Source organism: Salmo salar, chromosome 17 (genome assembly GCF_965601325.2).
Source record: "Salmo salar chromosome 17, fSalSal1, whole genome shotgun sequence".
In the NCBI taxonomy this organism is placed as follows: domain Eukaryota; kingdom Metazoa; phylum Chordata; class Actinopteri; order Salmoniformes; family Salmonidae; genus Salmo; species Salmo salar.
In genome coordinates, this window is record NC_138307.1 from 68,881,189 (window position 1) to 68,896,618 (window position 15,430).

General features: G+C 45.7%; 1 protein-coding gene across 4 annotated transcripts in view; it reads right to left on the reverse strand.

The window, feature by feature from the left end:
• The window catches only part of LOC106609601 (collagen alpha-1(VII) chain), a 100,728-nt gene that overhangs the window by 66,937 nt on the left and 18,361 nt on the right, over positions 1-15,430 (reverse strand). For all 4 annotated transcript variants that reach the window (XR_014381208.1, XM_082964048.1, XM_045698655.2 and 1 more), the window contains exons 6-18: positions 14,717-14,890; positions 13,279-13,442; positions 10,322-10,451; positions 9,879-9,995; positions 8,030-8,185; positions 7,145-7,261; positions 5,413-5,559; positions 5,051-5,170; positions 3,259-3,417; positions 2,897-3,010; positions 2,568-2,717; positions 1,185-1,322; positions 20-166 (exon numbers count right to left, since the gene is read on the reverse strand). Coding sequence is in view for 3 of the 4 variants with exons in the window: in XM_082964048.1 (XP_082820174.1) it covers positions 20-166; positions 1,185-1,322; positions 2,568-2,717; positions 2,897-3,010; positions 3,259-3,417; positions 5,051-5,170; positions 5,413-5,559; positions 7,145-7,261; positions 8,030-8,185; positions 9,879-9,995; positions 10,322-10,451; positions 13,279-13,442; positions 14,717-14,890 (1,833 nt within the window). In the remaining variant the exon portion in view is untranslated. The remainder of the gene's footprint in view (positions 1-19; positions 167-1,184; positions 1,323-2,567; positions 2,718-2,896; positions 3,011-3,258; positions 3,418-5,050; positions 5,171-5,412; positions 5,560-7,144; positions 7,262-8,029; positions 8,186-9,878; positions 9,996-10,321; positions 10,452-13,278; positions 13,443-14,716; positions 14,891-15,430) is intronic.

Genomic DNA, 15,430 nt, shown 5'->3' on the forward strand with positions numbered 1-15,430 from the left:
GCCATAGTTCAGTACTCACAGGTGCGTGCAGTGACCAGGAACGGGCTCCCTTCTCGGCCCCCCACCATAGATGCCACCTGGATCTTATAGGCCGAGCTCTCCTGTAACTTAGGGATGGTGAAGGAGGTAGTGGAGGAAGAAACTAGCTGGGACTTCTCATCGCCACCTAGAGGCAGAGAGGTCAACATGCTTGGGATATATATAGGTCGGGACAGCAGGATAGCCTACAGCTATTTCACAATGATCTTTCCTTTATGCCTCACAGCCTCTCGCCTCACCTTGAAGAACTTAGGTCTGTGGGGAGGGACCATGTCCTTTAATACAAGAGGGAGGTGAGGGGATGCAAGGAAGCATGAAAGACGAATTGAGATAGAGCCTACTTTTTCATTTTGAACATTATTATTTCACCTTTATTTAACCAGGTAGGCTAGTTGAGAACAAGTTCTCACTTACAACTGCGACCTGGCCAAGATAAAGCAAAGCAGTGCGACACAAACAACAACACAGAGTTTCACATGGAATAAACAAACTTAGTCAATAATACAGTAGAAAAGTCTATATACAGTATGTGCAAATGAGGTAGGATAAGGGAGGTTAGGCAATAAATAGGCCATGGTAGCGAAGTAATTACAATATAGCAATTAAACACTGGAATGGTAGATGTGCAGAAGATGAATGTGCAAGTAGAGATACTGGGGTGCAAAGGAGCAAAATAAATTAAATAAACAACAGTATGGGGATGAGGTAGTTGGATGGGCTATTTACAGATGGGCTATGTACAGGTGAAGTGATCTGTGACCTGCTCTGACAGCTGGTGCTTAAAGTTAGTGAGGGAGATATGAGTCTCCAGCTTCAGTGATGTTTGCAGTTCGTTCCAGTCATTGGCAGCAGAGAACTCGAAGGAAAGGCGGCCAAAATAGGAATTGGCTTTGGTGAGATATACCTGCTGGAGCGCGGGCTACGGGTGGGTGCTGCTATGGTGACCAGTGAGCTGAGATAGGGCAGGGCTTTACCTAGCAAAGACTTATAGATGACCTGGAGCCAGTGGGTTTGGTGACGAATATGAAGCGAGGGCCAGCCAACGAGAGCATACAGGTCGCAGTGGTGGGTAGTATATGTGGCTTTGGTGGTGTGTGTTTGTGTGTCAACGTGTGGGTGTGTCCATACATGTGTGTGGTCCTCACCATGGAAGGGGCTCCAGGAGATCTTGTAGCCAGTGACCCCAGGTGTTCTCCTCCAGGTCAGTATGAAGGAGTTGACTCCGACATCCACCACCTTCACCTCCTTGATCGCTTGGATCAGCTCTGACTCTGTCACCGACGCTGATGGAACCACATCAACAATAGATGTAGGTTCATTTAAGATAAACAATAAATATGTGGTGAGCTTTCTGCCACAAAATGGCTGCCGCTACATGGATGCTATATCGGTGGTGGATGAGGTGAGTTTCTGCCTTTCAATGTTGACCGCTTTGAGCATACCTTGAATACATATACAATCAATTATCATTATAAATGTTGTGACAATGTTCCTCATTCAACAGCCTGGATGGACTTCTTCAATGTAAATTAAGTACTTTCTGTTCAGAGTTTCTAACAGTAGAAACAAACTCAGAATTATTAGATGATAACAACCATGCCAGGCAGCAGTGACACACACACACACACACACACACACACACACACACACACACACACACACACACACACACACACACACACACACACACACACACACACACACACACACACACACACACACACACACACACACACACACACACACACACACACACACACACACACACACACACACACAGCAGTGGTTAAAACACAAGCCTCAAGTGTCAACAAAGGGAACCGCGGTTAAAATAGGAAGCTCAAAGTATATGGCCCGTCAATCAAACAAGGGCACCACCAGTCTACAAGGGTACAAGGGGCGTAACGTTCTACATCTTCCTACTTAATTACAATATCAGGACTTCCTCCACCGGGCTGTGGGTTTATGTAAATGGCTGTGACTCAGTGTTACACTCCATATTTTCCGTATAATGTATTTACGAAAGTTCAATCAGTAAGGCTGGTCTGAATGGATCATCACTTTTCAATTACGCCTGTACTTGATTGAAATAACGGTGGTCTGTCTCGTTCAAATCACACATCTTAGAAATACAATATTCTTGGAAATACAGCGGTGGACTGTGAGGGCTTCCCATCCATAAGTGTGATTACATTACCGACAACAACGTCAACCACTGCTTACATGCGTTTCCATGTATATACGTTTGGATTCCCAGTATCCAACCAAAGAAATTGCTTGAAAAAAAAATCTATGCCCCTTCCTTAAATGAGTTGTTTGTATACAGCACCTACCAAGCACATTGCTGTGACTGCAGACTCCACTGACATCATAGGGACAAATCCTAGCTTCCACTTGAGTGGAAAATTCACTCAGTCTCCCAATGACATCAACGCATGAATAAGTGAAAAGGTCCAATACCCACCATCACCACTGTGGGAAGAAAATCATGCACAAGTTAGGATTTACCCCATACTCTCTCCAGGTACCTGTGAGCTGTGAAAGGGAGATTTCTGGCCCCTCTGTGTTGCCGTAGACAGCGTGGATGCTAACTATGTAGACTGTCTCTGGGTTGAGGCCCTGAATGCGGTGGAACAGAACGCTGCGGTCCAAATACTGGGACTGGGGAGTGTTGCCATCTGTGTAACACAGCAAATTAGAAGACTCAGGCACGCACACACGTTTACACACACACACACGTGTACACACACACCACACATGTGTTCACACACACACTGCAAGTTCACAGGCTACATTAATCTTTGCAATTGGGATAAGGTTATATTTAGGATTTGGAACAAGAAGCCCACTACAGTACCGATGTTCCAGGTGAGTTTGTACTCGGTGGACCCCACGACGGGACTCCACTCCACGTCGATGGAGGAACTGGTGTAGGAAGTCACTTGGAAGTTAGACACATATCCCAAAGGAGCTAGCGGAGAGAGAAGAGGGGATACAAGGCAACATGACGAAGACGCAGGGAGTCAGGAAGCAGGTGCAGTCGTTGAGTTTAATCAGAACGAACATAGAGAGAAAACTAAATCAGGAGCGGCGTCTGAACATGAAAACACAAAACAATACTGCATGATGGGTGATACGACCGAGTGCTACATAAAGGGGAAGTCGTCAGGGTAGTGATGAAAATACACTTCACTAGGAAAGAGGACGCGTTGGACTCACAGGTGCGGAAGGTAGCTGAGACGCCGGGTCCCACCAGCGATCCAAACAGGACGTAAAGAGACAGAACATACTCTGTGTCATGGACCACGTTCTTCAGAAGGTGCTCTGTGGTGGAGCCGTTCAGAGCCAGCTGCCTAGGACGGTCCCGACCCACAAACTCTGGAGGAATAACACACACATAACAATGGAGTAGGTGGAGGGTTAGGGCCTGAGCCCTGATCTAAAGTCAGTTTAGTGTTTAGCCCATAATGATAATCACCTGCTATTGGAGGCCAACTCCTTTGGACCAATGGAGTGTTCATTTGAGTTGTGTCTGATAATTTGCAAAATGTTTGCACTATGTAGCTTAAATTAAATTAGTTAATTAGCAATTAGGTCTCTCTTTGTACTCAACTTAATGAATCCCTTAACGACCATTCCATTCAATTTGTCCCTTTCACATTGCTTTACAGCTCATTACAGGCCAATCAAATCATCGAAAGCAAGTAATTCTACAGACATTGGGATTGTTTGATGATACCTTTCGTTTCCAAGCGTAGCTCTGTTGATATTAAAAGCATCCCGAGTTATTTAAAAAAAGGCAACCAGTCGTGAGGGCAATGAGAAGAGGATGCGTGAACAAAACCCAACCTAAACCCCCAAATAACTCTCATCATCATCTCCACATGAAAGGAGAAGGCACCCTACTATCCCTCCTCCATCTTTTCATCTGGCTTGATCATTCCCTTTTCTCTCACTTTCAGACACACACACTCCTTTATTCACACATTCCCCCCTTTCCTGTCTTCCCCATATGAACATCATCAGAAGCCCGTCCCCTGATTAAAACAACCCACGTATCCCTCCATCTCTCCTTTTATTTTCCTGTTTTCTGAGGGGGTGGCCATGATGCCAGCTTGTCACATGGAAATGACGCTGGTACTACCGAGTGACATGGTGGGGAGCCCAGTCCTGGCATTTCAAAGGATCTGTGTCGTGTCACCACAGGGACGCTCAGAGGGGTGACATCAAATACACCCCCCCACCTTCTTTTTATCCATAAGCCCGCTGCAGAATCTTCCTCCAATCATGTTCTATGTTCTACTGATGCTGATTTTGATAGACACGGTGAGACAGAGGGGTGGTAGGTAGGTACACAGAGTTGGGGAGACTCTGAACATCGTCAGAGATACATCACGCATGAGAGAGAAAAAAGGAGAGAGAAAGAAAGAGGGGAGAGAAAGGAAGAGGGGAGAGAAAGAAAGAGGGGAGAGAAAGAAAGAGGGGAGAGAAAGAAAGAGGGGAGAGAAAGAAAGAGGGGAGAGAAAGAAAGAGGGGAGAGAAAGGAAGAGGGGAGAGAAAGAAAGAGGGGAGAGAAAGAAAGAGGGGAGAGAAAGAAAGAGGGGAGAGAAAGGAAGAGGGGAGAGAAAGGAAGAGGGGAGAGAAAGAAAGAGGGGAGAGAAAGGATGACAAGAGGAAGAGATGCCCAAAGGCAGGACAGGAGGACAGAGTATGATAGAAAGAGAGGAAGAGAGAGAGTAAAAAGAGAAAGAGAGAGAGGAGAGGGGTTGGGGGGAGGGTTGGAGAGAGAAAGAGAGAGATAGAGGTCCTGTCAAGAAAGAACCTCTAGCCCCTAGCTCCATACACACTTCTGGAGATCTGAGAGGATTGGACAGGGATAAGCAATATGGTAAAACATTCCACCTAGCCTATCAAATCAAATCCCCTCAGATCTCCACAAGTGTCTAGGGGGTAGGGGGGGGGGGGTTTGGGAAGGGCTTTGGTTTGTATTGTGCAAGAGGTGAGAGGTCACCTGGAGTGGGCCCCCAGGCTAGTCTGTAGCCTGTGGCCCCAGGGACAGAGTTCCAGGAGACCATGGCACTGTTGGTGCTCACTGCCGATGCCTTCAGAGTCTGGACTGCACTGCTCTCCACTGGCACAGGGAGACGGGAGAGAGAGGGGAGAGAGGAGAGAGAATTTAACTATCATTATGGATAGAATGTTAGTCATTGAACAGCTGCATGATGAAGGGAGATGGCCTCGGCCGGCACACTGCTAGGGCTCTGGTAGAAAGAACTGTATTATGAAGCTAAAATGAGTGTCATTTAGGACACAACCATAATGTTCAAAAGTTGACTCATCCTGTACATAGCCCCAGTTTCCATGGTAACTCACGTGTCTTGGCTGGGGTAGAGGTGACAGGGCCCTCGATGTCCACAAAGATGGGGTTGATGGTGATGGCATACTCAGTGCCTGGGTGGAGGCCCTGGATCATGTAGAAGTTAAAGGTCTCCCCCAGGTTCACGTTTTCTCTATGGCCATCTGGAGATGAAGGAGGGGAGGAGGGTGGGTTAGTTGTGATCGTGCCTTCGTAAAGTACTCAGACCACTTGAATTTTTCTAAATTTTGTTACGTTACAGCCTTATTCTAAAATGGATTAAATAACAAATATTCCTCAGCAACCTATACACAATACCCCATACGACAGTGAAAAAAAATGTGATTGAAATTTCTGCAAATTTATTAAAAGTAAAAAACAGAAATACCTTATTTACATAAGTATTCAGACCCTTTGCAATGAGACTCGAAATTGAGCTCAGGTGCATCCTGTTTCCATTGATCATCCTTGAGATGTTTCTACAACTTGATTGGAGTCCACCTTTGGTAAATACAATTGATTGGACATGATTTGGAAAGGCACACATCTGTCTATAAGGTCCCACAGTTGACAGTGCATGTCAGAGCAAAAACCAAGCCATGAGGTCGAATTAATTGTCTGTAGAGCTTCGAGACAGGATTGTGTTGAGGCACAGATCTCGGGAAGGGTACCAACATTTTTCTGCAGCATTGAAGGTCCCCAAGACCACAGTGCCCTCCATCATTCTTAAATGGAAGAAGTTTGGAACCACCAAGACTCTTCCTAGAGCTGGCCGCCAGGCCAAACTGAGCAATTGGGAGAGAAGGACCTTGGCTAGGGAGGTGACCAAGAACCCAATGGTCAACTCTGATAGAGCGCTAGAGTTCATCTGTGGAGATGGGAGAACCTTCCAGAAGGACAACCATTTCTGCAGCACTCCACCAATCAGGCCTTTATGGTAGAGTGGCCAGACAGAAGCCATTCCTCAGTAAAAGGCACATGACACCCCGCTTGTAGTTTGCCAAAAGGAACCTAAAGACTCTCAGAACATGAGAAACAAGATTCTCTGGTCTGATGAAACCAATATTGAACTCTTTGGCCTGAATGCCAAGCGTCATGTTTGGAGGAAACCTGGCACCATCCCTACGGTGAAGCATGGTGGTGGCAGCATCATGCTGTGGGGATGTTTTTCAGCGGCAGGGAATGGGAGAATAGTCAGGATCGAGGCAAAGATGAACAGAGCAAAGTACAGAGAGATCCTTGATGAAAGCCTGCTCCAAGGCACTCAGAACCTCAGACTGGGGAGAAAGTTCACCTTCCAACAGGACAACAACCCTAAGCACACAGCCAAGACAATGCAGGAGTGGCTTTGGGACAAGTCTATGAATGTCCTTGAGTGGGAAGAAGTCCCCAAATACAGGTGTGCCAAGTTTGTAGCGTCATACCCAAGAAGACTCGAGGTTGTAGTCACTTCCTAAAGGTGCTTCAACAAAGTACTGAGTAAAGGGTCTGAATACTTATGTAAATGTGAACCTGTTTTTGCTTTGTCATTATGGGGTATTGTGTGTAGATTGATGAGAATAAGGCTGTAATGTAACAAAATGTGGAAAAAGTCAAGGGGTCTGAATTCTTTCCGAAGGCACTGTATACTCTGTATGCAACCTGTATGTTGTATCGTGATTTCAAAGACACTGTGTCTGAGTGGTCAGTGTGTGTTCAGTGTGTCTTCTGGGTGATCTTGGTAACACACTGCTAATAGGGTCCCAGTACCTGAGGAGGACCAGGTGAGGCGATACCCCGTGGCCCCCTTCACTGAGCCCCAGCGGGCCTGGACGGTGTCTGTGGTGGCGTTTTGGACCAGGAGCTGCTGCACTGGCACCAGTTTCACTGCAGAATAGAAACACACACAAACCCACACATATATACACACACACACACACAGACACACAGACACACACACACACACACACACACACACACACACACACACACACACACACACACACACACACACACACACACACACACACACACACACACACACACACACACACTCAGTTAGGGGAGGAACACTAATGAATACCTTTTCTTTAATATTTACCTAAATTATACAAATGTAATTTGATGGAGAACAGAAACTGCATCACACACAGATAGTGAAATACATGACCACAGCCTGGAAGTCTGATCAACGTGTTGGGAGAAGCTACACTGCCACTTAGTGGACAATCATAACAACTTATTACATAGTCAGAAAGGTGTGAAATAGGGCACTAAGCTTCTATTGAAATATATATTTCATAACCAATTGACTTAGATTATATTTTCAAGATCACTTTCAAAGACAATGGAAGCATCCTGATTCTCCACCATTTTCTAGAAGTGTTCCACAACTTGTAAACTCCCACTCATTGATTTCAAAGCATAGGATTGGTTTTAGGGAGGTAGACTAGCGGTTACGAGTGTTGGGCCAGTAACCAAAAGGTCACTGGTTTCGAATCCCGAGGCGACTAAGTGAAATAAATCTGTCTGTGTCCTTGAGCAAGGCACTTAACCCTAATAGCTCCTGTAAGTCTCTCTGGATAAGGGCATCTGCTAAATGACTACAATTAAAAATTCTAGCTGTTGGTCGACACATTCAGCAGGGTCACTTACGTGTTTTGCCGATGATCGAGACAGGTTGGCTGGGGCCCTGGGGGTAGATAGCAAAGATACTGACGGTGTACTTCTTATCCTCCTCCAAGCTGTCAATCACATGGGAGGAGGTGTCGCCGCGCAGCACCTGCTCATAGGTCAGCCCTGGCCGGTCGGCTGCATGGGGTCAGGACACAATTCATCTTTCATGGACAGACTACTTAAACATAAACCAAATTACGCTGGATTTTACTTCTGGGTTTACAGAGTTTAGAACAAAATAGGTATCCCTGTTACATTCTGTACCAGGAGAGATAACTACCTTCAATAAAGACAATTATAAATTCTGTACCGGGTACTACATTTGTTATAAGACCACAAGAGAATGGGAGCCATGATGTCAAGTAAAGGGATAAGTACAAAATATGTATCCCTGTCTAATTCTGTAGCCTTCGCAGCGTCAAAGTTGTTTTGACACCGCAAAAGACGGGGTAATCAAAGGCATGATATCTAGTAGAGAAAATGTGAAGGGGTTACAATGAGATACAGTGCCATCGGAAAGTATTCAGGCCCCTTGACTTTTTCCACATTTTGCTACGTTACAGATTTATTCTAAAATGTATTCAAATGTTTTTTTCCCTCATCAATCTACACACAATACCCCATAATGACAAAGCAAAAACAGGTTTTTAGAAATGTTTGCTAATTTATTAAAAATACAAATACAAAATATCACATTTACATAACTATTCAGACCCTTTACTCAGTACTTTGTTGAAGTACCTTTGGCAGTGATTACAGCATTGAGTCTTCTTGGATATGACGCTACAAGCTTGGCACACATGTATTTGGGGAGTTCCTTCCATTTTTCTCTGCAGATCCTCTCAAGCTCTATCAGGTTGGATGGGGAGCGTCGCTGCACAGCTATTTTCAGGTCTCTCCAGAGATGTTTAATTGGGTTCAAGTCCAGGCTTTGGCTGGGCCACTCAAGGACATTCAGAGACTTGTCCCAAAGCCACTCCTGCGCTGTCTTGGCTGTGTGCTTAGGGTCGTTGTCCTGTTTGAAGGTGAACGTTCGCCCCAGTCTGAGGTCCTGAGCGCTCTGGAGCAGGTTTTCATCAAGGATCTCTCGTTACTTTGCTCCATTCATCTTTTCCTGATGCCTGACTAGTCTCCCAGTCCCTGCCGCTGAAAAACATCTCCGCAGCATGATGCTGCCACCACCATGCTTCACCAATCATGTTGTAGAAACATCTCAAGGACGATCAATGGAAACAGGATGAACCTGAGCTCAGTTTCGAGTCTCATAGAAAAGGGTCTGCAAAATGATGTAGATAAGGTATTTCTGTTTTTTTATTTTTAATACATTTGCAAAAATGTCTAAACACTTGTTTTCGCTTTGTCGTTATGGGGTATTGTGTGTAGATTGCTGAGGATTTTTTTTTACATTTAATGTACATATTTTAGAATAGGGCTGTAATGTAACAAAATGCGGAAAAAGTCAAGGGGTCTGAGTGCTTTCCGAAGGCACTATATGTATACCCTTTTCAACTTCTGTACCTGGTGTCAAAGTTGTTGTAAAACCTCAAGAGACCTGTATGATATGAAGCCTCAATTAAACCGAAAGAACTATGGTGATACCAGACCTGGGTTCAAATACTCAAAACATTTCAAATACCTTAGCTGTGGTTGATTAAGGTTGTCTACTGCAAAGGACCAATAGAACAGTCCCACAAGTACAAACTTCTGCCGCCTGGCACTCTTGACGGGCTAAAGCAAACGCTACAAGTATTTGAAAGATATATTACTTGAACCCAGGTCTGGATCAGACTAATGATGTGGTGTAATGTCAATACAGGATTCAACTCACATCTGGGGATGAATATCTTGTATCCCTCGAGCTTCCCTAGAGGTGGTGTCCATGCCAACCTCAGAGAGAAGAGGCCCTCCTCCATCACACGGAAGTTTGAGACAGGAGGCACCGGGGCTAAGACAGAGGAAGGAAAACATGTTGGAATGTTGAGTACATTTGAAATTGCATGTGTATATGCAAAATGCCTGGTTGTATATGAGCACAGGTATGTGATGTGTACGTTTCAGTGTGGGTGAATTTCTGAATGACGATTAAGTATACATGTGGATCTATATTTACAATACTACTGTATGTGTGAGTGTGTTCCGCTGGTGTTTGTTTGTGTATATGTATATCTATATTTACCTGTGTGAGCTACTGTGTGTGCGCACGCTCCTGTGTTAGCGTGGGTGCATGTCTATGTGTGTGGGATTGTTGATGTTAGTGCCTCTGTAACCCACGTGTCTGTGTAATGATGGTGGCAGAGTCTCCAATGAGGCCAGGGTAGATGGCGTAGACAGTCAGAGAGTACTCTGTCTTAGGAGTCAGCTCTGTCACTAGAGATGTCCTCTCATCACCTTTCAGATCAGTCTGATACGACACACACAGGACAGGGAGAGAGAGAGGAACAGGGAGCGGGACAAGCAGAGGGAGAGGGACAGGGAGAAGGATAGGGAGAAGGACAGGGCCAGGGAGAGGGACAGGGAGAGGGAGAGAAAGAGGGAGCAAGAGCGAGAGCGGAACAAGGAGAGGGACAGGGTCAGGGAGAAGCATAGGGAGAGGAAGCAGGAGAGCGAGAGGGACAGGGAGAGGAACAGAGAGAAGGACATGGACAGGGAGTAGGACAAGGAAAGGGAGCGGGAGAGAGAGAGGGACAGGCAGAGGGACAGGAACCGGGAGAGTGAATGGGTCAGGGACAGGGACAGAGACAGGGACAGGGAGAGAGGGAGAGAGGGAGAGGTTTGAGTGAAATGGGTAAGGGTGTTTGTGGGGATGGTTTTATGTGGGTGTGTGCTCGCGCATGTGTGTATTCAGAAATTGTATCATCACTAGAATCACTCTACTCTGTAATCATTCTACACTCAGTGTATCATCACTAGAATCACTCTACTCTGTAATCATTCTACACCAGTATTTCACCACTCAGTGTATCATCACTAGAATCACTCTACTCTGTAATCATTCTACACCAGTATTTCACCACTCAGTGTATCATCACTAGAATCACTCTACTCTGTAATCATTCTACACTCAGTGTATCATCACTAGAATCACTCTACTCTGTAATCATTCTACACCAGTATTTCACCACTCAGTGTATCATCACTAGAATCACTCTACTCTGTAATCATTCTACACCAGTATTTCACCACTCAGTGTATCATCACTAGAATCACTCTACTCTGTAATCATTCTACACTCAGTGTATCATCACTAGAATCACTCTACTCTGTAATCATTCTACACCAGTATTTCACCACTCAGTGTATCATCACTAGAATCACTCTACTCTGTAATCATTCTACACCAGTATTTCACCACTGAGTGTATCATCACTAGAATCACTCTACTCTGTAATCATTCTACACTCAGTGTATCATCACTAGAATCACTCTACTCTGTAATCATTCTACACCAGTATTTCACCACTCAGTGTATCATCACTAGAATCACTCTACTCTGTAATCATTCTACACCAGTATTTCACCACTCAGTGTATCATCACTAGAATCACTCTACTCTGTAATCATTCTACACTCAGTGTATCATCACTAGAATCACTCTACTCTGTAATCATTCTACACCAGTATTTCACCACTCAGTGTATCATCACTAGAATCACTCTACTCTGTAATCATTCTACACTCAGTGTATCATCACTAGAATCACTCTACTCTGTAATCATTCTACACCAGTATTTCACCACTCAGTGTATCATCACTAGAATCACTCTACTCTGTAATCATTCTACACCAGTATTTCACCACTCAGTGTATCATCACTAGAATCACTCTACTCTGTAATCATTCTACACCAGTCTTTCACCAATCAGTCAGCCGTGGCACATATTTGTTCTTTCCAAGCACCAGCACACCTGATTCAACTATACAAGGGCTTGATAATTAATGGACTAGTGGAATCAGGTGAAATAGATCTGATATGTGCAACAGTTGTAGGGTGGTAGGTAGCCTAGCGGTTAGAGCGTTGGCACAGTAACCGAAAGGTTGTTGGTTCGAATACCGTAGCAGTCAAGGTGAAAAACCTGTTCAATGTTCCCTTGAGCAAGGCACTTATCCCTAATTTGCTCCAGGGGCGCTGGACTACTATGACTGACCCTGTAAAACAATACATTTCACTGCCTCTATCCAGTGTATGTGACAATAAAACACATTTTTTGTAATGTTAGGGTTAGAGAACACTTTTCTATTCCACAGTACATCTCAAACCTATTGCATCCATCCTCTCCTCTGTGACTTCACCACCCAACACACAAGTTATGTAATGCCTGCATAGCTTGATTGTCCCTGCAGGAATGGTTCTGTTAGAGAATGCTAAAGTATCTTTCTTCAGAGTTCTACACCAGTGTCATAGCAAGGACACGCAAATAACCCACTCTGCGAATCCAGTGCTGTGCCCTGTGGCTCTGGCAAGGCTGTAGAAAATCACTGAGAGTATACACACAATGGGGAAAGATTCCATGCCTGCAAGACAAAGACAAAACATGCACGTACGTGCGCACACACACACCCACCCACCAAACTATCCAAAACAAAGACTAAGAATGTGAGTTTCACAATATTGTTCAGAAGAAAGTGTCAGCAAATGTACTGTACACATGGACAAAAACTGAACACACACACACACTCCAACAAATAGTGTAGTGTGCAGTACAGTACATTACATTACATTACATTACATTGTAAAGCTCAAGGTCATTGTGAAATTGCTTTCTGATTTTCTCTCATTGCATACTAGCTACACCCACCCACCCACACCCACCCACCCACCCACCCACCCACCCACCCACACCCACACCCACACACACACACACACACACACACCTCTATCTAGCAGTATCCTGCTGTGGTCAGTCTCTGTGTCTGTACTCAGCACCATCTGGTCCTGGGCCCAATATCCTGTCACCTCTCACATCCCATCCCCCTGCCACCTTACCCCCACCAGGTTCACCTATCTCAGCTCCCTCCTTACCCTCCCAACAGTATTTTGAGTCAATTCAGTTTCCAATTCAGAAAGTGTTTTAGATTCAATTCCTGCTTCAACTCAATTCCAGGCACTTTACCCAGGTGGTTTGACTCCTAATATCCTATTTTAGCCCATCGTCTGAAATGGCATTCAGCATTTAGCCCCCGTTATTACCACAACACCTCAACCTCTAAACACCCCCACTCCCCTTCACCTGTGTCTGCAGGCTGGGCAGCAGCTGTCCCTTGGGACTGAGGGGGGTGACCAGGAGGCGGTAGCCGGTGACGTCCCCCGTGGCCTGGCTCCAGGTCAGCCTCAGACTACTGTAGGCTAGCTCACTCACCTGGAGGTCCCGGGGACCCACCACACGCTCCTCCGCTGGGGAGGGAGATGAAGGGGAGGGAGATAGAAGGTTGGGTGGGGGAAAGATGGGGGGAGGATAGAGAGAAGGATGGGGTGAGGGAGGGGAGATAGAAGGATGGGTGGGGGAAAGATGGGGGAGAGGAGAGAGAGAAGGATGGGGTGAGGGAGGGGAGATAGAAGGATGGGTGGGGGAAAGATGGGGGAGAGGAGAGAGAGAAGGATGGGGTGAGGGAGGGGAGATAGAAGGATGGGTGGGGGAAAGATGGGGGAGAGGAGAGAGAGAAGGATGGGGTGAGGGAGGGGCGATAGAAGGATGGGTGGGGGGAAGATGGGGGAGAGGAGAGAGAGAAGGATGGGGTGAGGGAGGGGAGATAGAAGGATGGGTGGGGGAAAGATGGGGGAGAGGAGAGAGAGAAGGATGGGGTGAGGGAGGGGAGATAGAAGGATGGGTGGGGGAAAGATGGGGGAGGAGAGAGAGAAGGATGGGAAGGAGAGGTGGATGGAGAGAAACGGGCGTGATGAATAAGAAGAGAAAGATGGAGGATGGAGGTGGAAAAAAAGACAGCGAGAGAGAAGGGGGAGGGGGAGAAAAAGACAGAGAGAAGGATGGAGGGAGAGAGAAAAAGACAGAGAGAAGAATGGAGGTAGAGAAAAAGACAGAGAGAGAAGGAGAGGGAGAGAAAGACAGAGGTAGAAGGATGAGGTGGAGAGAAAGACAGACAGAGAGAGAGAAGGGGGAGAGAAAGACAGAGAGAAGGATGGATGGATAGAGAAAGACAGAGAGAGAAGGATAGATGGAGGAGGAGAGAGAAGGAGGGAGGGGGGAGAGAATGACAGAGAAGGATAGAGGGAGAGAGAAAGAAAGAGAGAGAAAGATGGAGGGGGAGAGAGAAGGAGGAAGGGGGGAGAGAAAGACAGAGAGAGAAGGATGGAAGGGGAGAGAAAGACAGGGAGGAAAGGATGGAGGGAGAGAGAAACAGAGATTGAAACATAAAGGGGTTAAAACATAAAGAGCATAGAAAGTACGTACCAGACACCACTAAACAAAATAACATGTTTTAATATATACGCATATACAATAACCATGGGCAGTACAGCTGACATCTAGCCTCACTACACAAAGATACCTGCATAGCAGAACATCTCTGGGCATTCTCAGGAGTAGGTACTTTCGAAGTTGCCCTCAACCACTGATAAAGGATCAGATTCTTTTCACCCCTGTAATGGTTAGGGTTACGATTGGAGGTGAGCAATCTGATCATGGATCAGTGGTTGGAACTAATTCTCACCGGCCGGGGTGTGTTTGACGGGGCGTGGGGGTTCAGAGGTGGTGAAACAGATTCTTCGGGACAGTTTGGGCAGGAGAGCATCCAGGAGAGAGAAGTCAGCGGCTAGCATCAGGTGTTCCTCGTGGGGCTCAGTCACAATCCTGCGCAGCTCTGATTCGTCGGCTCCTCTCACCCCTAGGAGAAGCGTTTTTATTTTTTATTTATTTAACCTTTATTTAACTAGTCAGATAAGTTAAGAACAAGAGAGAGAAGTGGGAGAGAAAGACAGAGAGAGAAGGATGGAGGGAGAGAGAAAGAAGGATGGACTGCCTTGTTCAGTGGCAGAACAACAAATGTTTACCTTGTGAGCTCGGGGATTCGATCCAGAAACCTTTCAGTTACTGGTCCAACGCTCTAACCACTAGGCTTCCCTCCTTATAAAAGCTAGAATTGCCATAGTGGTAAAAATGATTTTTTTCAGTACATCCAATATGGCACCACAATAGCATTCAGCAATGCAAAAAACAATATCTGTTTTCAGAACTACTAGAGAGTCGATCCATTCTGTCCTAGTTGCTCCTGTCTAGTATAGCTATCTATTCATTTTGTTCATTAGTTTGCATTGATCTATCATAGTGTCTATTTGTCATGACAAAGTACTGTACAGAGCATTACGGGAATCTTGTTCCATTCCAAATGCTATTAGAGAGACACAATGTTGTGTTAACTGCTCAT